At 40.3% G+C, this 23,479-nt stretch overlaps 1 protein-coding gene across 1 annotated transcript; it reads right to left on the bottom strand.

Moving 5' to 3' along the window:
* Positions 1 to 5,974: 5,974 nt before the first annotated feature.
* On the bottom strand, positions 5,975 to 18,042 carry Ptger4 (prostaglandin E receptor 4). Its single transcript, NM_001173056.1, has 3 exons — positions 18,031 to 18,042; positions 16,670 to 17,585; positions 5,975 to 7,089 (listed from the first exon to the last, which is right to left on the bottom strand). The coding sequence occupies exons 2-3, from the start codon at positions 17,540 to 17,542 to the stop codon at positions 6,499 to 6,501; spliced, it is 1,464 nt and encodes a 487-aa protein (NP_001166527.1). The 5' UTR covers positions 17,543 to 17,585; positions 18,031 to 18,042; the 3' UTR covers positions 5,975 to 6,498.
* Between the last annotated feature and the right edge of the window lie 5,437 nt (positions 18,043 to 23,479).

The following is a 23,479-nucleotide window of genomic DNA, read 5'->3' as shown; positions in this document are numbered from 1 at the left end:
TCCAACCCTTATTAGAGAGGGACTTCATTCTGAGTGCCGAGAAGGCTGTAGTTCAGGGGCTAGGTGAAGGGCTATTTTCTGGGGGAAAGGGGGAATCAAATAGGCCCAGAGCAGCAGACATTCTTTCATTCGTCCTCCAAACACTGCAGTGTTTGCACCCATGGGACATCCTACTCATGGCTCACAGCTCATCCTCGGACACCCACATAAAAGCCCCACCAATCCTTGGGCTGCTGATGGCCATGAGACCCGAGGAAGGTGAAAACTTGAGAGTGGCACACTAGGCAACTTTGATCAACTTGCTTGGAGAAGGATTGTGGGAGAGAATACGGACAGCAGCAGAATTTGTCTCGCAAGAAAGGAGCAGGGATCAAGAGAGACCTGGTGGAAACTAGTGAAAACTGTGCAAGAAGTCAGTCACACTGCACTGTCAGTCCTCTAATTATGTAAAGGAGTTGGATATTAGACTACAGTTTTGAAAGTTAAGCCTTTTTGACTATATTGGCTCTGTTGATTCAGGAACAGAGGCTATCTTTTTATTTTCTTAAGGCCTCTTCTTTTTCAGAGTACCATAGTTTTCATTGAAGAGGTCTTTCACTTCCTTGGTTAGGTTAATTATTAGGTATTTTTTCTTGGTTCTATGGTTGAAAGATATTAGTTCCCTAATTTCTTTTTGGTGAGTTTATTGGTGTAAGAAGGCTACTGACTTTTGTGTGTTGACTTTGTATCCTGCCACATTTCCAAATTTTGTTTTTAACTATAGGAGTCTTCTGGTGGACTGTCTTGGGTCTTCTGTATAGAAGATTGTGTTATTTTCAAGTAATACTTAGACTTCTTTTCTTGTATATGTTACTTTTATTTCTTTCTGTTGTCTAGTTGCTCTGGCTAATTTTTGGAAAACTATATTGAACAGCAGTGGCAATTCTTTTTCATTCTGATTTTGGAGAGAAAGCTTTCAGCTTCTTCGTTATTTCATATGATTTTGGCTATTAATTTGTCATAAATGACTGTTATGAGATTGAGATAAGGTCCTTCTAGACTTATTTTCTTCATGTTTTTCTTTTTAATCATAAGTGGATGTTGTCAAAGGTTTTTACTGCATCATTGACATGATCATGTGTTTTTGTCTTAACTTATTTATATGATATATTACATTTATTGATTTGTACTAAAGAGTTTGAGGAATGTGGCATTTGATCTTTTCGTAAGTTCTTGTAGAATTCAGGAGTGAATCCATTGGGATCTAAGAAAACTCCCCCCCCCCAATCACTTCTTGAATCTCATTGCCTGATTATGCAGAGATTTTGTGTCTTACTGGTTCAGCTTTGGTAGTTTATGTATATCTAGGAATCTATCCATTTCATCTGAATTCATTTTATTAGAGTACAGGTTCACTGATGTCCCATGGGCTGATAAAAACAATGTATGTTCTGCTTTTGTTGGGTGGAATACTCTGTAGATATTTATTAACTATTTGTTTCAAGGGTTGGATCACTCATTATGGTTAAATACTCTCTTACTGTGTCTCCTTTTTCTGGTCCTGTTTCTCAAAGTATTACTAATAATTTTCTGTATCTTGACAGAGTCCTTTGTGACCATACCTTTTTCATTTCTAATTGCATTGGATATTTTGTTTTTAATAAGATTGGCTAGAAGACATCATGGTAGCCCACTGTTGAAATTCCGTTGTCTTGTTTTGAAGTCCTGTGCTGCTTGCATTGTTCTGTTCTGATTTGCTTTGTTTTGTTTTTTCTCTATAAAATAAAAAAATTGGCTAAGAGTTTGTCATATTTAAATGTCTATTCTTTCAAAAAACTAGCTCTTTGAATAATTGATTCTTTGTATTGATTTTAATCTCAGTTTCACTGTTTTCTGCTCTGATCTTTATAATTTCCTTCTTTGTACTAGCTTTGGATTTGGATTGTTGTATTTCTGGGGCCCTGTGATGGATCATTAGGTTGTTTATTTGAATTTTCTCTTTTTCTGATGTGTGCAGTCACAGCTATTAACTTTTCTCTTACGATTGCTTTCATTTTGTCCCATAGGTTCTAATATGTTGTACTGGCATTATGATTTGATTCTAGGGAATTTCTAGTTTCTTCTATGACCCAGTATTTGAGGATGTTGTTTAATTTCCATGTGTTTGCATAATGTCTGTGGTATTTTTTCATGATTTGTAGTTTCATTGCACAGTGAACTATTAATATGCATAGATAATTGTGATTCATTTGTATTTTCTTAAGCATGCTTTATGAGCTGGCATATGGTTTATTTTGGAAAAAGTCCCATGTGCTGACAAGAAGCATATATGTTCTGTTGTTGTTGGGTGGAATACTCGGTAGATACCCATTAAATGCATTCAGAGGTTTGCTTCCCTCAGTACAATTAAATACTCTCTCTTGGCATAAGTATCCTTTTCTGGTCCCATTCTTCTGTATAGGACTTGGAAGATAATCATGAGATCATAATTTTACCAACTTGGAGTTAGATTTTGTTGTGGGAGAAGGATATGAGGTGGAGGGAGTAGTCAAAGAAAGTAAATATCATGGCTTGTTTCATTCTGAAACTTGTACAAGTAGTCCTACACTCTGGTTTATACTTAACAGTATAGGCAAGGAAAAAGATTTCAACCTTTTTTTAGTCATCTATTCCACAGTCATTTGTACAACTTTACAACAATGTGATGCAAAGATGGCTTTTTGAAGTGTTATTATTCCTTGCCATGAGACACTGTTCAGACCATTTAGAGAACCTCAGATTTTTTTTATGCAGGAAAGCTCTTATTTGTAGGAGAAATGAATGTTTTGGGCAACATATTTTTCTGCATCAGTATTTGAGCCCCAAAGCATCACTAATAGTAAATAATGTGTCTATATTTTCTGTGGCCCTTTGTGTTTGTAGAAAACCTATGCAAAGGGCTGCTTTTATTTGGGAAAGACTCTTGACCATGTGCTATCCTGGACGAAGCACCTCTTGAATAAAACTGGCCTTCTCTCAACGATCCACCCATTCAGTTAGGTTGTATTGAAGACTATGAGATAGTGTAAAAATTGCCTTCTTATCTACTACATCCTATGTGGACTGATTATGACTCAGTGCCAAACAGGTAAGAAGTTCCTTACATAGAAAAAAATGAGGCTCTCTAAATGGTCTGAACAGTGTCCTACAGCAATAAATAACACCTCAAAAACCATCTTTTCATTACATAGTTGTTAAGTTGTACAAATAATTATGGACTAGATGACTAAGTGGAGTTTATGGAGTTACATTTTTATATATGTCAGTCAACAATAAAGTGGACTGAATTGTATATTCCTTATATTTGTTTGTTGAAGGATAGGAAGGACCAGGACCAGGACCAAGACCAAGACAGAGGGTAGAGGGAGATGCAGGAAGGAATGTGCTCACAGAGAAAAAGCCATTGAGACAGCCATTTGCACACCAAGCAGGGACGCCATCATCCCCCTGATCTTGGATGTCTAGCCTCTGGAACTCTGAGGAAACAAATTTCTGTTATTGAAGCCACCCAGTCGGTGGTGCAGCCTTTGCACACATAATTCAATGTAAAACTGGACACAGGGCTTTAATAAATATTTCTCCAAAGAAGATACACAATTAGCAGGTAAGCATAAGAATAAATTATCAGAATCACTGTTGGAGAAATGCAAATGAAAACCACAGTGAGCTACCACTTCATACTCATAGAATGAATATAATAAAAATACAGGTAATAACAAGTACTGACAAGGACGTGAAAAACTTGAAACCCTTATACAGTGCCTGTGGGAATGTAAAATGGTATAGGAAAAGACTGAGATAACTTCTAAGCATTGAACTTACAGTACTGTATACTCTAGCAATTTACTCTCAGTATGTGCCCAAAAGAATTGGAAATACATCTTTACACAAAAAAGTTACTGGCAGAAATGTTCATAGCAGAATTATTCCCAGTAGCCAAAAAGTGGAAACAACTCATGAACCGTTGAATGTATAAAGAAAATGAGGTATATCCACACCATGAGGAGTTACTCGGCCATCCAAAGAAGAAAGTACTGATTCATTCTGAACATTAGTGCCCTTGAAAACATTCTAAGTGAAAGAAGCTGGACACAAAAACCAACATAGTGTATGATTCATTTATGTAAAATGTCCAGGCAAATCCACAGAGATACAGTGGTTGCCAGGTCCTAGGGGAGAGGAGAATGGGAAGTGATGGCAGATGGGAATGTGCTTTATTGTAGAGATGATGAAAATATCCTGCAATTAGATAGCAATTATAGTTGCACAACTTCATGAACATCCTGAAATATTTTAGTGTGTACACTTTAAAGGATAAGTTTTATAGCAATGGTATGTCAGCTAAGAAAAAATTGAGCCAGATTAGTGTTTCGGACAGTGAATTTAAGTAAAAGTGAATGAGATTATGTTATGAATCTTAAGAGCACTGGCTTGTGAGAGAAGTGCTTGTTTTCCACCTGTGAAACACATTAGCTGTTGTTTCTGTTGCTCATGTTCATGAAGGTAAAATAAAACCCTTCTTCATAAATAAGTACTCTCTGAAAACATTGTATCGTAGGCGTTAGCCAGAGTGGGCAGACCAAGCATTTTAGGAGTTTAAGTTGACCTCCAATGAGAATTACTGTGCCATTAGTCCTGTGAAGATGACAGTCCTATTGTTTGACATCGTCCACAAATATCTCTAAAAACTTGCAAATAGTGAATCATGACTTCATTCTTGCTTGAACTGTGTCTAATACTGGCAGTATCAGCATCACCCAGGAGCTTTTTAGAAATGTGGATATTGTAGACCCACTGAATCAGAAACTGTGTTTTTATAAGCTCTCCAGATGACTCATGTAAGCTACAGTTTGAGGTTCACTGATCTGGAGAAATTAAACTAGGAAAGACCAAAAGTTTATCCTAATTTTTATACAACTATTTAGATACTTTATATGTGCTAATTAAGCATACTATTGTCTCTCCCCACACTCACACAAACTGGTGACCTTGAGTATGCTCGATTCCCTATGAAGTGGGTCCAAGGCTTTGTATGATGCTTCCAACTTTAATGATAATTTGAAATTATCTCTCTCAAAATAATGTTTAAAAATATTTTGATTTAAAAGGATATAGAAGATTCCTGAAACAAAAATCACACCAGTTTTCCAAAATTGAGGATATGAATCTCAGTTTGAATGCATTTATTTATTATAATTTCCAAAATAATTTCAGTTGGCACAACTTCTTAAAACTGTATCAATAGTAGGCTCAGAATTTAATCACAACCAAGCAATTCACAAAAATACTTTAAGCAACAAAACATGCTTAATATTTCTTTGAGAAAGATTCTTGGAATATGTGAATGGCGTCACTGGGTATCACACAAAACAGAAAGTGACTTTTACGTGCCTAAGTTCTGCACATTTACACTGTTAAACTTGACACAGATGAAAGGCAAATTTAACCACATCTGATATCCTTCTGTATCTCAAAATAAATGTCTTTATGGTACAATTTGTCCTTCTATTAAATTTTAAAAATATTCTAGGTTATTCCTAGGCAAACAAAAGTATGCACAATTTCATGGGGGAAAACACACTGCCTTGACTTTTTTATTTTTATATTATACATTTCAATTATGTGTAAAGACTTTTAAAAATTTATGTTATATTTTAAAAGTAACAATTAGTGGGGGCAATAGTTGAAAATATTTACCAACATGTTAGGTTCTTTTGAAATCATATTTCTGGGTAAATGTGATGTCATTAAAATTTTTTACTATTATACATGGCTTGGAAAGAACTATAATAGTTTGGGCTATAATTTTCACATCTTAAATGATATTTGTCTTTATTCTTGTCATATTAAACTTTTAAAAATTCTATTTTATAGATATTAGTTTCACTGTGGATCTTCAACACCGCAGCCTGAACTTGTATATGAAAAATAAATCTAACGCCTGCAACTTCAGCTGTTTACACTGGGAGAAGAGGAGTTACCATAACTTTATTATACCTTGTATTAACAATAAACCTTCTCACAGAGAAGAAAATACTTTAAATATCTTAAATATTTACAACAATAAAAATTCACATTTCATGCTTCAGTGAGACACTTAGCTCGCCATAAGGTAGCCCTCAGAGACTACTGTATCTGGGCCTCTTTGGGATGCCAGATACACAGCTTTCGATGTCATGAAAATAGCATGCTCCTGCCATTTTCCTATCCAGGAGAGAAACCAAAAGTGGCTTTTCCCACCCATCAAGTCATGACTGTAACCCTGTGTTACAGCAGGGTGTCATCCAAAGTGCTTAGACCTCAGGACTCAACGTGAGATAACCTGAGTGTCTGAAAAATGCTCAGGAGCTCCTGTGTTCTCTACATGAGCCATAAGATGAAGGTAGCACTTCTGAGCACAGCTAACTGCTTCACTTCGTGTCTATTGCACAGGATTTTATAGAGTTCCAGAAACAGTGCAGTATATCTTTTCCTTGACTACTATATACACTTTTCAGATAAGTTCCGTGTTTCACTGGGGAATGTGACTTGCAGTGAGCTCCCCTTAGGGGCAGACCCATCCCTGTTCCTCCCACTGACCTCATCTACCAGTAAGACAGTCTCCGAGTCGTGGCCCTGCGAGGAGTCCGAAGTCTCTGATACGCGCAAAGTTCTCAGTGAGGTGGTTTCTTCTTGGGCCTGGCCCATGCTAGGCACACCTGGAAGCAAATTCCTGCCTCCCAGACTGTTTTCACTGAGTTCTGGCAGGTAAAGGAGGGTCTGAGATGTGCTGCTGATCTCCTTCAGCTCCCGAGAGAAGAAAGAACGAGAGTGGTTGGATGTGGCTGAAGAGGTCCTCCGGCTCTCAGAGCAGTGTTGTCCTGAGCGGTCTCTGCGGGACCCGCCAATGCGGCAGAAGAGGCATTTGATCTTCTCTATTGCTTTACTGAGCACTGTTTTTCTCAGAAGTATGTATATCCAAGGGTCTAGGATGGGGTTCACAGAAGCAATGCGGATGGCCTGCAAGTCTGGGTTTCTGCTGACTTCTCGCACCACACTTGGCTGATACAACTGGTTGATGAACACTCGTACCTGCAAAATGAGATGCCCACAATTAGATCTTATAATTAAGCAATTGGGAAAACACTTAAATGCTGCTTCTACCTTAGCAGCATTAAGAAGCCCACTGTCTTTTCTGATAATAAATGCCAAGGGAAGAGCAGCTTACACAAGCCTCAGAAAAACCAATAACTGCAAAAATATAATTACATGTGTGCTTTGAATTAGTATAATACTAGATATTTTTATTATTATGAATATCATTCTTAGACCAAAGGTAATACACAAAAATGCAGTGTATTTACAGGTAACCTATGAGTAAAGTTTCCTGAGAAGCATTTTATTAATTTCACCTCTTTGAGTGTTTTTAAATTTTTATAGTTCTAATAAAGTTATCTTTTCCCCCAAAGTCACTAAATTTCCCTTTTTTTAAACAGCCAATTTATATAGTAATGATACTCATTTTGTATGTCAATAAACCATTAAGTACTACAAAAAGCTGAGGTTTTTTTTAGTGTTAATAAAATACACCGTAGACTTTTGAACCAACATCAGGATCTCCTATTATCCAGAATGACTAGAGTATCTTCATTTTCTGTCTAACTTGCTTTCCCAGGTATGATTGTCTAATATTATTAATTGTTTCTTTAGCCAAAACCTCCAATCCTTTCCCTCTAACTGCATTTCACACTCGAAGATCATATTGCAGCAGCCACAAAAACAGCCTTTCCACCTGCTATACCTGCCCACTCTGTTTCTGCACCATCTCATAAATAAGATGGTTTCTAAAATACTTATCTAATTAAGGTACTCAGCGACTAAAAACCTTTACAAAGTCCCAGCTGCTTGCAGACGATAGTTTTGTTCATTTTCCAGGCAGCATTCAACTGCTATTTGGTGACTCTATCCTGAAACTCCAATCAGAATCAACTTCTCCTTTCGACTTGTATAGCCTCTGAGTCATGCAGTCATCAAGTGCTCAAAGAGCACTGCAAACAGACCAATTGGGATGGTATTTACAGTGCAGTTTGAGCTATTAAGGCAAGAACTATGCCTGCTGTACTGCTGTGGGCCAGACGACATAAATGAAAGATGCAAGAACATCCTAACAAGCTGTTTGCTATTTTGGATTATTAGTTTTGACAGTTTAAAAATTTGCTTAATTACCATCGTTTATTTGCTTATATCTTTTCATGTATTTCATCATTTAGCAATAAGCACTTATTGAGTTTTAGGCATTATGATAGGTTCTAGGGACAAAAAAATGGCATTAAATGTCAAATTTCTTGAAGGCAAGGATGAGTACAAATGGATAGGACAGGAAGGACAGGAACACAGACCAACTATTACTGCACAGTGATGAAATGAAATGGGAGAGGGGTGTGCAAGGCGGTCTGCCAAGACCAGGAGGCCAAGCAACAGAAGATGCTTCCTAAGGAGCGGAAGCTATCACTAAGCTTTGATGGCTAAGTGTGAGTTCACTAAATCTAGAAGGAAGGAAATAACATTTTTAAGTCACGGAGGAATTAAATATGCCAACTTCCAGAAAGATGAAATAATTTATTCAAAAGGCATGAACTAGTGAAACTTAAGGAAAACAATAATTTTATTCTTTCAAGAAGAAAACACCTGTTAAATATATACTCTTCTAAGTTTTTTCATTATATTAGAAACATTTGTATTAAAATTGTACCTGTAACTCAGGTAAAAGAGGCTTTAAGATCATTGCCATCTGTCTATATTCATTATTTAGTAGTTATTACTTGATTTGCTAATTATTTTAGACTATGGAGAAATAAGTGAGGCTCACAGCCAGGGAAGACAAATAAAAAGGTAAAAGAAGTCACAAAAGCATAATTGGAACTTGTATCTATTAATAGGAAGCAAACATGTCTCACAACATAGAGCATATAATTAATGATTTATGATGTATAAATGTTATGGTTTCTGTCTAGATGTTTCCCAAAGCCTCATGTGGTCATAAGAGGTCTTCTTTAGATGTGGCTGGATCTAGTTGACACTGGGACTGATTAATGTCAAAATGCTAGGATCAAGGGCACAAGAATTAAGGGTGTAAGTGCTGCCCGCCCCAAGTAACCTGGATAAAACATAAGGAATAGAGAGTTATGGTTGGGGCTGGGGATTTAGCTCAGCGGCATAAGTGCCTGCCTTGAAAGCAGGCAGTTATGAGTTCGATCCCCGGTACCGGTAAAAATGAAAAAGAAAAATAAATAAAGAAAGAGTTATGGTCATCCCTTGTTGCTTTGTTACCTTCTGCCTGCCATGAAATGTTTTTTCTCTGTTATGTCTGTCTGCCTCACCACCCTGCCTTGGAGGAGCCGATCATTGACTAAAACCTCTGCAAACTGTGAGCGTCATAAACCTTCCCTGCTTTAACTTTGCTCTCAGGTATTTTGTCTCAGCAATGGGAAAAGTAACTAAGACAACAAATTCCAGGAAAAGGTTGAGACATTTTAGAAAAATTTATAACAATTTGCATAAAAGAAGAAAATTCCAAATGATCAAATGAAGTGCCATTAATCTGCAAAATCCAATTTATATGAAACACTTCTGGATGATGTTGGAACAATGACATATAACTGAATTCCTATCTCTTCCTTAGATCTTATCTATTACAAGTCTACTGATTTGTCATCAAGAAAATTTTGCTTTTCAGTTGTTATTTTGTTGTTTTTCATTTGTTTTGTTTTAGACACTGACTTGGTTGTAAAACCTAACCTAACTTGGCATCAAAACCTGAGCTGAAGCTAAGCTTGGTCACAAACCTGTTATCCCAGCACTCTGAGAGGTGGAGACAGGAAGACTGCAAAGTCAAGGCAACTTAGCAATTTCGTGAAACCCTGTCTCAAAAGGGAATGAGTGTGTCTGGGAATGCAGCTCACTGGGAAGGTCCTGGGTTCAGTCCCAAACAAACAACAAAAAACACCCTCCAACCTTGATGCTATTTATAGTTTTATTCTTTCCACTTACAGTGAATGCATTTCCATTTTTCTCCAGAGCATTGTTCCACTAGGAATACGACATACTCTATGGTATATTAATAATTAATTTTCTAAAATCCAAGAAATTATGAATTTTGAGTCTAGCCCTATAACTCCCTAAAAATTTTAGCTAAAGATTATGGGCCTATAAATCTCATAGAATGGTCAAAAGGCTCTGAGTGAGATAAAAATCTGTGTGTGTGTGTGTGTGTGTGTGTGTGTGTGTGACCGATAACTGAACTCAGGACTTTGCACACCCTAGGCAAGCATTCTATCACCAAGTTCCAACCCAGCACTGTTCTTTTTTCCTTTGGAAACAGGCCCTTGCTAACTTGCCCACACTGACCTCAAACTTCAATCCGCCTGCTTCAGCTTCCTGGAAATTAACATTTTGACCTTGGGAAGAGAGCTGAAGAATGTACTAGAATTACCAGTAGTCTATGAAGTTTCCTCTTAAAATAATGTTTAGAGACAAAGCTGGAATAAATAATAATATCAAGCCAAAACATGGTTGATTTTTAAAAAAAATCTACCTAAGAAACTAGAAAAATAAGACATTTCTTTCTTTTTCATAAATTGTTTGAGGTTCTCTGTTAATCTAGGAACTAAGTTCCCTCAAGATGTGTTTGTAACTGAGACCTGGAGGTTTCCAAAATCTTTCAAGGATTCTTTGCTATTGATGGTTGAGTCTGGTCTGCCCAGGTTCCAGAGGAACTCTATGGCTTTTGTTTTTCTTGATTTTTTTCTTTTTGTTATACAAGGATGGATTTATTTTAAGAATTATTTACCAACAATGGAATTACTCATAAAATATGAGGTTGATTTTAAAAAAAATTCATATCCCATGTTATGTTTCAAAGAGTAAAAGATATGATGGATTTAAATCCGTTAGTATAATATACTCAGGCCTTTTGCAGGGCTTGTGTGAACTTGACACCCCAGGCCTTTAGGTGGCAGTGTTGCTCCACGTGGGAGTCTAGTACCACAGTCCTTCCGTAAGTAACGTTTGGCACAACCATTTTAGTTTCAGACCAGAAACTTGCTTAAATTTGAACTGTGCATTTCTAAGATTTTTAACATTGACATATTTTGTTACTGGTTGATACTCCACCACAACTTCAAAGGTTACTACTAAGAAGAAGAGAATTTTTGAACAGTTAAAATGTTGAGTTTTGTAGCCATTTAAAGGAATGTATTACAATCACCTGTGGGCCTTACTTCATCCACAGCTGTAATTAATTTTGACTACTAGAAAAGGGAATGAAAAGAGATTGTAATGAACAATGCTCCACTTAAGGTCTGTGGGGTAAAATCTATTTTTAGTTAATAATTAGTAGGGTATGAGCTATAGAACTTGGCCATTTAATTGTCTTGTTGGTAAAGGGGAGTTCACAGGGTAGCAGAAAGATGCGTAAAAACACCAAATTCTAAATTCAGGTGAAAATATTCTCAAAAGTTGATCAGGTTGTTTGAAAAGAGTCAACATGAATGATTTTTACTATTCTTAATAGTGATGAACTTCAAATAGAGAAAGCAAAAAAGACAAAAATGAATGGAAACTCCATGCATTTTGTCAAGTTTGGTTAAGGACAGCGATCTGTAAAAAACAAAAACAAAAAAAAGGACAGTGATCTGTGGTGTGAAGGCTGCTGGATTTCCTCTCCTTGAAGAGGGAGAAGCCTAGATGAAGGGGAATACCCCCAGCACTATTTCAGTGTCACGTGGGGATGTGAAAAGACTATCTGAAACTTTTGGCCACAGAGCCTACATGCTACACAAATGAACAAGCTGAGGCAAGTCTCAGTCTTGGCCCAGAACCTCTGAGTCAGAGGGGGAAATCCTTAAAAATTTTACCAAATACAGACAACACTTCTTCCCATTTTGGGGAAGTCTGTTTGTGGTAGTTGCAGATTTGGGCAGGTGACTTGTCTTTAAACTTGGTGTAATATTACAATATTCTAAATTTTTTGAGATTAAGATTCAGGAGCATTAGACTGTACTGTGTGAATGAGTCAATAAATTCACAAGAGGGTGTGTGACAGGAAAGTTACAAGAAAGGCTGTAGGTACTAGAAGTGAACACCCAAGCTTTGTAATCAACCTCTATTCAAATCCTGATGGTGCTTCTTATAATTTATGCATAAATTATTTCCTCCACTTTATGCAGTTAACTAGTTTTAGGGGTAGTTTTGTTTTGTTTTGCTTTTTTGGTTCCTGGGATTGAACTCATGACCTTGCACTTGCCAGGCAGGCACTTGTGCTGCTGAGTGAAATCCCTGGCCCTTATGACTAATTTATTAAAGTACTTAGTGCAGTGCCTGGTATGTAACATATAGATGGGCTCTCATTACTTTTCTTGTGATCCATATATGAAACTTGGCCACAGTGAAATATACCAATAATTTCAAAAGTGAAGGTAAAAAGTAGCTTTGAGGTATGATTGATGACATGGTATTAAAAACATGTACTTTCTACTTAAGAATAATCTGTTTTTAAGGAATGTTGAATTGAAAGAGGAATGTTGGGATCTTGGTTAGATCTATTAAGTAATTGTTAAAATAGTAATGCTTCCCAATAAATTGGAGCATAGGTGCTATTTGTTCTGTTTCAAGCACATATAATAGATAATCTGTGTGTGCTTAATTATGTCACTGGCCTGTGAAGAGCCCAAAACTGACACACCTATTACTAGAAGTTCCTACCACTTTTTTTTTTAAGTGGAGGATGACTAAGTTCTCTATAAGAGACCTAATTTCTTATTTCTTCTGGGTCACTAATTGGCCACTACTGCAAGTGAGTTACTTAATCTTTATTGGTCAATCTCTGTATTGCAAATTGATTTCTAAAGGTTTTTATAAACACTCTCCTTCAACATTGTAATAGGAGACTACAAGAATAATTTCAGTTTTCAAAAAATTGCGAGTAGATGTTCAGTAAAACCAAGTCTTGACATGTCAGCAAAGTATGGTGGAAAGGGCATTGAACTAGGACTGACCGCGGGCAGCCATGATGGCGAAGCATTAGTAAATTCTTCATTTGTGTCTGAGGATATTGAGTTAGAGGGTACCGATCTGCTCTACTTCTTAACTAGTACCTTTTCAAGATTCAAAGGAGACATTACTCTGTAGTCTAAAATTACTACTACTGGGTCTCAAATGCTTTTAAAGAGATGCCTTTAAAGAGATGACTAATATAGTCAACAACCAAAGATACACTCACAGGAAGGTATTTTTCTATGGACTTAAATTTACCTGACCAAGGCAGAAAATTAATCAAACTGGTCATCCTAATCCTAATTAGAGGTGAATATTTGTTAGTTCAGAGTAAAAAAGAAATAACCAGCAAGGAAGGTGGTACTGTCCTGCCTATGCATAGGGAAAATACTTTTCCAAATTTCACAGTATAACCCTGGGGAAAAATATTTGATTATAATTATCATCCTAATATTAATACTATTAGACAGAAATACAAAATTAGGCAGAAAAAAATTGGTCTACTACATCTTTTGAAATTGAGTCTGAGTCAGGCATAGTCCATGCCTATAATCTCAGCTCTTTGTAGGCTAAGGAAGGAGGATCACCATGAGTTTGAGCTGGGCTATATAAGCTAGTTCAAGGCCAGCCTGCACTGCATAGCATGACAGTGTCTCAAAGAAAAAAAACCCCACAAACAAACAAACAGATAAAGGGACCTTAAGAAATCGTCTTGCATGTATTTCTAAAGAATGCAATCTCTTCTTTCTTTAAGCATACTCTTTCACTTCTTTAGTGTCTCTTGTGTTAAAAAAAACCCTTTGACTGGTTATAAATAGAAGAATGGAGAAAACGTCAAGAAATACTTTCCTACCAAATCCTGCCACATGACATAGATTATACTCACTTTTTTGTTCATTGATTCAGAAAATTTTGGAGGTCCAACACTGTTCCTTCTATTTACAAGGAGTTTCCCATATATTTTGGTAACTAAATAAAGTTTACATTTTATAATAAGCTCAGTATCAACCATCACCTCAGAGCCACTGTAGCTTTTTCGTCAAAGACAACGTTGACTGCTTTGTATTGGCTACTTCATTTCCTTCTATATTATGTCAAGGTTTCTGAAATTCTAAGTAAATTATATTTGCTCTAGTAGGTTGCTTTTCCAGAGCATTTTTAATGATTCATAGGGATTGATTTTTCTCAAATGGGATTAGCAACCAGCTTTATTTGATAAAATTAAAATAGATGTTTCATTAGTTTCCTTGGAGCTGAAAATAGTCCTAACTACTTTAAATGTCAGAGAGTTCAGAAGTTTTAATCTTAAATTAAATTACACTATCAATATGAGAAACATGAAAAAGAAAGTTGTAAAAGTAAGCCAAAGATAACTGTAACTGTAGGTAAATTTCCCCTTCGATTCTTTCAGTAACTGCTGGGTTGTGAGTGGGTGAGTTATAGAATGGCCTCATTACTTATCAGTAATTTATGATTAAGTGGATTCAAAACAGATTTTAGTAGCCAAATCTCAAAATTATAAGCCAAAGTTACTACTATGTATATTGATTCTTTACTTCCTACAAAAGTTTGTAAGTTCTTCATTGACAAAATTACTTCTTAGCTGAGCCTGTTTTAATTTTCAGGTTGAGATTACCTAATATCTACCACAATGTATTACCTTTTACAAAGTGGATGGTATATTTTGTTACTTGCAAACCATAGAGAAAGCTCCTACAATTTATTGCTCCTGGGTACTCAAACAATTTCAAAGGGCTTGTCATAAATGGTCTGGTGCTGAGTCTACCATGTCAGTGCATAGGATGAATTAAACTTCTTGTACCTCACTGGATATCTGAGGGTAACACTTCACCTGTGGCTGTGCAGGCATTAATATCTTCATGTGCTCTTCTCCACCCAAAAACACTGAGAGGTATGTGCACCCTGTAACCTCTTACCTCTAATTCCTCAGTCTCTTAAAATGAATGTCCTGTAAGGAACAACCACTCACTAATCTCATTTACTGTTCTATAAAGCACAAGGCAGAGGCCAAGGAACAGAGGCTGCAGAGGAAGTAGAACTCTTACTTCCAAAATCTCACTTGATTGCTATTACAGACAGTGAAATATGTGGCTCAAGTGTGTCTTAACTCTGCAAAAACACATTGGGTCCAATGGCTTAAAGTCTGTTCTGGTCAATCATATTTACTTCTGTTTATACCAACTGGCAAGAAGCTACTGTATGCTGGTGTCAGCCGCCTCTAAGTTCCTTCCAGTTAGAGCCACTTTTAAACAAGATATATTTTTATGTCAGAGATTCCTGGGCAGTATTAATAAAGCAAATAACAGTAATAGCCCACCATCTTTTTTCCTCTTGCTCACAATACACATAAGAAAGGGCAGGTTGTTTGTTTGTTTGTTTTGGTTTTTTGAGTTTGTAGTTTAGAATTTCCCAATGCTGATGGAAAAACTCAGAACCAGTTGCTTTCAACGTGTGCATTAGATAAGAAATTGTATTCATCTGCCCATCCATTTCTGGTGTGTTCCTTCTTAATGACAGGCAAAGTAGAGAACTAGTGGGGATTTGATCCTTTCTATTAATAATACTTTGAAAGTTAGTCTCAAGGCAATTTAAAAGAGGATATTTTCCTAAGGATGAAGTGTACTCAAATACCCACATCCACTGTTACAAAGACCCAAACTACAACCATTCTAGGAGGGAAAATAATCACAGAAGCAGGGTTTGGAGATGGCCCAAAGCCCATATAAACCATAGGACTTTGGTTTGACAATCACTAACAACCATCTGTAAACTTTGGTTTCTCTAGAAGGTACTGTAACTCTCATGGTTTTTGAGAATTTAAGTTCAACCCCCATATACATCAAGCTGCCCATACCTGCCCCCTAAGAAATCTTGCTTTGCTAACCTGCAGAAAGAAAGAATAAACCCATCTATGCCATTACCTGCACATTAAGATGTTTTCCTGGGCCCAGCACAGTATAGATTAGTGAGTCTAACTTGAGAGTCTAGGACTCCTGGACAATTTTAAGCAAGTGAAGTGAAGGAATTAGGCTAGGTTACAAAAAAGAAAGACAAAAAGAAAAACCTCACATCTCTTCTAGCACTAAAATTCCACAAGTCTAAGGTTGCAAAACCCCCACAAAGCCCTGCATAAACGACCCAAGTCTCCATCTCTTGAGGAATGGTTTACAGTGGAGATCACTGACCCCTGATGTAGTGGACAGAGCTAAGTCACTCTATGGTCTGTTTCCCTCCATGCATGACAGAAGAACAGGTGGGTGTTCTCAGAAGACTCACAGCAGATGTCAGGCATTAAGAGGTAGACAGGGGCTGTCCCCGCAGAAAATGGAAGCCAAGCTTTCAGAGGAAAGAAATTTCGCCGCATGTAGGGGGAAAGCTGATGAATCTCACGAGGGTCGGTATTTAGAAAGTGGTTAGGCAGTTCTGGGAAGCACTGTGGGGATTCCAGCCCTGACCCCGAGAAGATTCTGTCCCTGCTAAATAATCAGAGGGAAGGGAGGGCACAGGAGGCTAGAGGTCTTGCAGGGCAAGTGGCAGGAGTGGAGCGGGATGCAGTGGGGCGGGGTGGGGCGAGTGGAATCCAACCCAAGCCACTCACCACGAGCGGGATGGAGCAGATGAGCACCACCAGGGAGGTGGCGATGAGCAAGATGACCATCTGGACCTCTGCACCCGCGATGCGGCGGAAGCTCCGCCGGCGGCGAAAGTCGCTGAAGCGCTGCACAGCTGGGGAGGCACTGGTGTTGCCTCGGCAGGCAGAGGTCATCGCGGCGGCGGCGACCGCGTGGTGCTGCTCTGTGCCCAGCGAGGTGCGGCGCATGAACTGGCGGTGCATGCGGAGCAGCGCGCCGCACACCAGCACGTTGCAGAGCACAGTGGCGAGGATGAGGAAGGAGCTGAATCCCGCGTACATGTAGGAGAAGGCGGCGTACGCTGTCACGTTGGTGGTCCAGTCGATGAAGCACCAGGTGTCCGGGTACTGCCGCCGCGAGCGACCAAGGCCCATGTTGGGCAGCGCGCAGAAAAGCACGTTAGAGGCATACACCGCGAAGAGGGTGAGGCCGGCCAGTCGCTTGTCCACGTAGTGGCTGTAGAAGTAGGCGTGGTTGATGGCCAGGTAGCGCTCTATACTCATGGCACAGATGATGCTAAGGCCAGATAGGCCGAAGAAGAGCAGGATGAAGGTGCTGTAGTCGCATAGCGCTTGGCCCCCGGGCCACTGGCCCTTCATGTAGGTGGCGATTGTCACCGGGCTCACCAGCAAGGTGCCCAGGAGGTCAGTGACAGCCAGCCCGCACACCAGCGTGTAGAAGGTCGTCTCCTTCTGCTCCTTGCGCGACTTGCAGAGCACCACGATGGCCACCAGGTTGCCCACCACCCCGAAGATAAACATCACCGCCGGAATGGTGACTGGGCTGTTCAGCCCGCCCGTGGTGAAGGAGGCAGATGTATTGACCCCAGCGGTGGACATGGTGGTGGCCTCCAGTGCGCAGCCTTGGAGCGCGAGCTCGGGTCTAGAGGCGATGAAAGATAGGGAAAACAGCAGTGAGCAGAAATTACCACTTGCAAGGTGTTAGTCCCTAGAACAATATGCTGATGAGACCAGGGGAATAACTCGATTTTATTTTCCGTAGTGTAGCCACTTACTAACTCTGGCTACCAAAATCCCCAGGCTGCCGCTGCGTCCTGCCAACCTCACCATTCTATTGACATTAATATTTATAAAGCTAACTGCCATTTCCTTCTTCCCCCAATCCGGTTCTCCACTGCCGAGATGAACAGGGCTTGTCTCAAGGGAAAAAGGACTTGCTAGTGTTATTCCCGACACATTCTGAGTCGACACAATTCGCACTGAAAACAAGTTATGGATGGGAATTTGGAAGGCGAGCGCGCTCTCTCCTCTGCGGCGCGCCCGACCACCAGTGCGGTCTAGGGACGACCCCACCAACCCCATCTTACCTGTAGCAGCCACAGGAAGACCAGATCTGTGAGCCCCAAGGGTCGGGGGTCCCAGACCCGTCTCCAACCTGCCTGCAGCCTCGATCCTCTCGGCGTGAAACTTGCCAAGCCTCTGGCTACTCTTCTTAGCGGCCGTCAATTTTCCGGAACTGGGGTCAGAATGGCCAGCTTTCAAAAACTTGGAGAGCGAGAAGGGCAGCGGGATGGACAGTGCAGGCTGACGCTGGGTTTCTTGTTTGACTTTTCCCCCCGACTTCAAAGGCGAGCCCAGCCTTGCGGGGTGGCAGTACCCTTGTGTGCCGCCCGCGAGCAGGTAGAGCGCAGCGGCGACCCGACTGCGGCCGCGGGCTGAGCGGACGGCTACCGGAGCTGGCGGCAGTCACTGGGGCCGCTCCTGGTGCCCTGGGGGCGGCTCGGGGTCCCCTCGGTCTGTGGCTCTGACCTGGGGCTGTGCATCTTCCTCCCTAGCTGCTGGGTTCCCAGCTCCACTCTAGGCTCGTCAGCCTCTGTACAAACTTTTCTTCTCCAGCAAGTTTCGCCGAAGGAGGCGGGGCCAGAGCGCGCGCGGCCCGAGCGCCCATTGGCTGAGCCGGCGGGGGCGGGGCTGGGCGGGGCGGGGGCGGGGCCTGCACTCTGCGGGGCGCTGCAGGCGGCCGCTCTCGCGCCTGCGTCCTCCGAGAGCAGATCGAGCTCTAGGGCGGAGATCTGGGGAACCTCGGGGCGTTCTCGCGCACCCCTTCAGCCACTGCTGGAGTCTGAGCAGCGCTGATACTAGCGTCTCGGCTCTTTCACTTTACTGCCTCCCGAGCGGGCTGTTTTTCACATCTGTTTGCGTCTGAGTCTTGGGACGGGAGGACACAGCTGCCTTAGGACGGGACTCTGGAGGGGCCGAGGAGGGAGGAGAGATGGTGTGTGTGTGTGTGTGTGTGTGTGTGTGTGTGTGTGTGTGTGAGAGAGAGAGAGAGAGAGAGAGAGAGAGAGAGAGAGAGAGTGACAGAGACAGAGTCTGTGGTTGTGTGCGTGCGAGGAGTGTGAGTGTGTGACTGTGTGTGACTGTGAGTGTGAGTGTGTTCGCGCGCGGCACCGCGTGTCGCCAGGTCGGATTTGGAGGACCTGGTGGGTGGATGGGTGGCTGGTACAAGGCCTGGGCGGGGAAACAAGAATCCATCATCTCACCATAAAAGGAAGTAGTTGGCAGTGCCCAGGGTGCAGGCTGCGCTTGGTAAGGGGGCGGGGGGGGGGGAGAAAAGGCGGGGACTGCAGCCTCATCTGGCTCAGGTGGCAGAGCCTTGCGCTTTGCAGAGAGGCGGCCTGCAGGTGTGGGAGCATAGGTGAGGACGGGAGTCCCTCTGCTTTTGCCAGGCTGGGGGGCTTCTCGGACTTGAAGGAAGATAGACTGAGCTTCCTCCTTGAGACTATCAGACTCCACGACTACTCTGAAAGACACCCGGAGGGTGAGAAGGAGTTTGACAGTTGTGAGTAGAGAGGTTCTCCAGGCATCGTCTGGTCTGGTGATCAGCTAGGAAAAACATAGCTGACCAGCTTGGATGATTTGGCTATCTGGAGGGAAGGAGTTTTCCAGTGCACTCTTTATTCACTGTTGTATTCTATTTCTAAAAACGAGAAGTAGAACCTTGACGTTGTAAAATGTCGCATAGTAATTGCCCCCCGCCATCAGTCCTTAAAAAAACTGAATGGCAAGGTTGTGAGGGCATTCACACAATTAAAATTCCTAGAGAAAGCCTTTCGTTTGCAGCACACGTGCATTTTAGCATACTAAATCTAACAGGTTAAGTAGGGAGTTGGATCCTTTTATGTGATAAGCAGGCATTCATTTCATAAGTGTTTTTTCATGACTGAACAAACCTGCTAAAAATGGTTCTCTAGTTAGGCTCAGTGAGTCATAAGGGAATCACAAAGGGCATTCCAGACTTCAGTTTATGACAGGTCATAAAATATCTAGAATCATTCACTTGCATAAGACACCATATAGAGTTAGCATCACTCTGGTCTGTGTACTGTTTCATCATGAATATTAGAAAGAAAAAGAGACTTGCTACTTAGTATAAAAAGAATGGGTGACAGTCATTGCCTCAGTCTTTTTCTTAATCACCACTATAACCACTTCTGCAGCCTTCACTTCCTTTGAATAGTGGCCTCTAGAGTGGTGTCAGCATGCAGTACAAATTGACACTAGAGAAAGGAAACTGCACATTCTGCCCCCGCTCCTTACTAACCACATTACTTTACCATCATTGGAGTCGGTTGGTTGTCAGTAAATACATAGAGGGGAGGGAGGAAGTTCATTATACTCACTTTCTGCAAATACATACTTTTCCCCTATTTTTTTTCCTCTGAAAGTCCCTATCATAGGACAGTTAAGACTCGTATACACATGCATTTTTCATGATGAAGACTATATTAAGCGTCAAAGCTGAAACACACTGCTGAACAAATTAGCTTACACATTTTTAGCAGTCATTGATAAACTGGGCTTTTTATCAATTGAGTTGTTTTGTTTATTAGTCCTTTAATTTTTTCCCAGTAGCTTTAAGGCAGAGGAGTTTCAAACAGGCATGGTGGTGCATGTCTGTAATTCCAGCACGTGGGAGGCTGAGGCAGGAGGATCACTGTGAGTTCAAGGCCAGCCTGCACTACCTAGTGAGACACTGCCTTAAAAAAATAATAAGAGGAGTTTCAACTTCTCAAGTAAAAAACAAGTATGCAAGACCAAGAGTATGTAATAAAATTTGTCTCTATACTCTTTTGGTGCATGATTCTTAAATTTAGTTCTCAGGAATAGAAATTGAAGTTTGGGAAACAATCTTATTTCCAGTTTGAAAAACTGGGACAGTGGAGTTCAGTTTCCCTTACAATCTGCCAGGAACCCACATTGCAAAAGGAAAAGAATTACCACACTTACGTGGGAGAGTCTTGTTATTGTTTGTGTATTTCAACAAAGAGATTTTTATTCTAATCACTGGTTTTTATTCTCCCTTGCAGCTTCTGCCTCAGTGCCTACTTCTTTACACTGAAGGATTCCAGGTTGATTCTTTAGAATGGTCATTAAATCTTCTCTGAAAGTTTAAACTAATCTAAGAAATGCCTGCCTGATCAATTTGATTGCTATGTTATAGTGTTTGGCTACTCTTTCAAGTAAACACGCTAAGGTGGGAACTTAAAACTAAAGGCTGCTACAGGACTACTGACCACATTCATTTAGATGAGTTTGAGTATTCCTTGAATACAGTATGAGACAAACCAAGGTTTCATCCCGCAGGAATAGGGTATAGAAGGGAATGATTCTCGGGAGAAAGGCAGCAAGATGAGTCAGATCAGGTCTGGACCCCTTAACTGAGCTACAGCTGGCAGATCTTAAAGCATTCCTGAAGTGCTAGTGTCCATGTAGCAAAGCCTGTGTGCATTGTGTTTGCTCTTGTAGTTCATGGCAAACTATATGGAGATTCAAAACAGAGTGTAAAAGGCACTTATCTAGTACAAATAGCACAGTACCCTTGGACACATTGGACACATTCGTCGCCCACCCATTCAGGAAGACACATTTGGTTCAGTAGATCAAAGCAGGCCATTCACACGACGCTGGGGATGGAAAGAGGCCCAAGATGTGGCTGTGGCCCTAATGGCGCTCCGCCTGTTCTAGTGGCACATTCCAAATGTGTGGTCTCCTAATTATTTTCATTTTCTAAGCAGTAATTTTATGCTGAGCCTGGTCCCTGGAGTTGTTACACATGTCAGAACTGTGATTAACTCCCTGACATCTTCATGTGGTGATAAATTACTGCTATGGAGGCCGGTTGTCACCAGTGATTACTTCAGGCTGCCTCCTCCTCCGATAATTACACTCCTCCTCGAAGTAATGGCATTTTGTTGTTTTATTTTTCCCTCCTTCTTCTCCAACAGTTCCACTACACCTCAATTATGGATTCAGCCAACGGACAAAGAAAGGAGATTATTTACGTACTGTTGCCCAATTTTGAAAATACAGGTGGAAAGATAAATGTTATTAGGTCAGGACTCTTCTACAGCAGAAAAGACCTTTTGATTAAATTTCATTTTTTTCCCCTTCACACCCAATTGCTGTTTTAACACTTCAAAACACACCTACAAGCACTCTGGCTTAATAAGCAATGCCAGCACCAGCATAGCTCTGTTGATTCATCACTTTCCACAATACTCTCACCCTTGCATTCACATGTGATCTTATTAGCACCTCCATGAGGGTGGTAAGTAGGTATAACAGAGACTGCCATGTCTTACCAGATCCTGTTTCCACTTCCCCTTGAGCACATAGCTGCATGTTGCTCCCAACTGATTTCTTGTGGTTAAGTACAGCCCATGTGACAGGATCCTCATCGATGGAATACACAGGGTAGAAATGATGTGTACCATTTCTAGGCTTGGTCCCCACAAGACCCCAATCCTTTGTGTGTATCTCTCTTTTTCTGCCAAGGCAATGCTATATGGCAGGGGCACTTGATAGCTAAGTAGTGAGCTGGGGTTGTAGCTCAGTGGCACAAGTTCCCTCCTGGTGACCTTGAGATCCTGAGTTCAATTCCCTGTAAACAAACAAACAAAAAACAAAAATATCCTAATAACAACAACAACTTAAAAGTTCATACAAGCCTTTCAGCTAGCTTCTTTTAGTTCTTTGAAAAGAATATTTTGTGCTACTGTTGTTAGGACAGGATATCATGCCTATATCTTATACTCTGAACAACGACTACAAAGATAATACATAATGTATTGACTTGTAATGATCCAACTAACCTGTTTTGAAATTTGGCATCATGGTTATGTTTATCTCTCTTTTCTTTCTCTCTTTTCTATATTTCTTTAAAATAATAAAAATATATTTTTCATACATGTATACATACATACAGGATAGCTAAAATGTGCTACTAATTCTAGTAGTTCATAGAAAGGAGCAGTTAGTGCTTATATTGTTTGATCAATTTTGCATGCCTATATCTGGTAATCTAAGCAACTATTTTGAAAATAACAATATGGATAATAATAATCATTGTTAATTTCCTACCATCTTGTTTTGAAATCTTCTATCATTTTTGTTGTTGTTGTTTTTATTCTCTTACAAAAATGAAGAAAATGAGTGGGTCCCTCACTGTCTGCATGAAGTGAGGGTTTTATTCCAACTTTAGCAATTCTTATTGTGCCATAAAGGTCATGAAAAAAAAATCCACTGAAATTCGAGGGACTCACTGTTTCTACAGTAGTTTATACTGCCAATTTGGTACAACTATCTTCATCTGTTTATAGTGAGTGAGCAAGTGGATATAGAGAAACTCAGAGTCTCAAAGAGTAGTATGGATAGCTGAAATTTATAGGGTTTAGTCTCTGTGAGGCACTGTGCTAAGTGTGTGCTAACTTTACCAACAAACCCATGAGCAGGTACCAGGTATTAATACGTACA

This window comes from Cavia porcellus, unplaced genomic scaffold, assembly GCF_034190915.1.
Source record: "Cavia porcellus strain 051 isolate PalLab524CR breed Dunkin Hartley unplaced genomic scaffold, mCavPor4.1 scaffold_11, whole genome shotgun sequence".
Taxonomy (NCBI): Eukaryota; Metazoa; Chordata; class Mammalia; order Rodentia; family Caviidae; genus Cavia; species Cavia porcellus.
This window is presented reverse-complemented; position numbering and strand designations above follow the sequence as displayed.

Excerpts from the sequence above, each read along its gene's own strand:
- Ptger4 (NM_001173056.1), bottom strand. The coding sequence starts at position 17,542 with ATGTCCACCGCTGGGGTCAATACATCTGCCTCCTTCACCACGGGCGGG. Across the intron at positions 7,090-16,669 it reads TCTGCTCCATCCCGCTCGTG|GTACGAGTGTTCATCAACCA; the intron begins GTGAGTGGCTTG and ends CTCATTTTGCAG.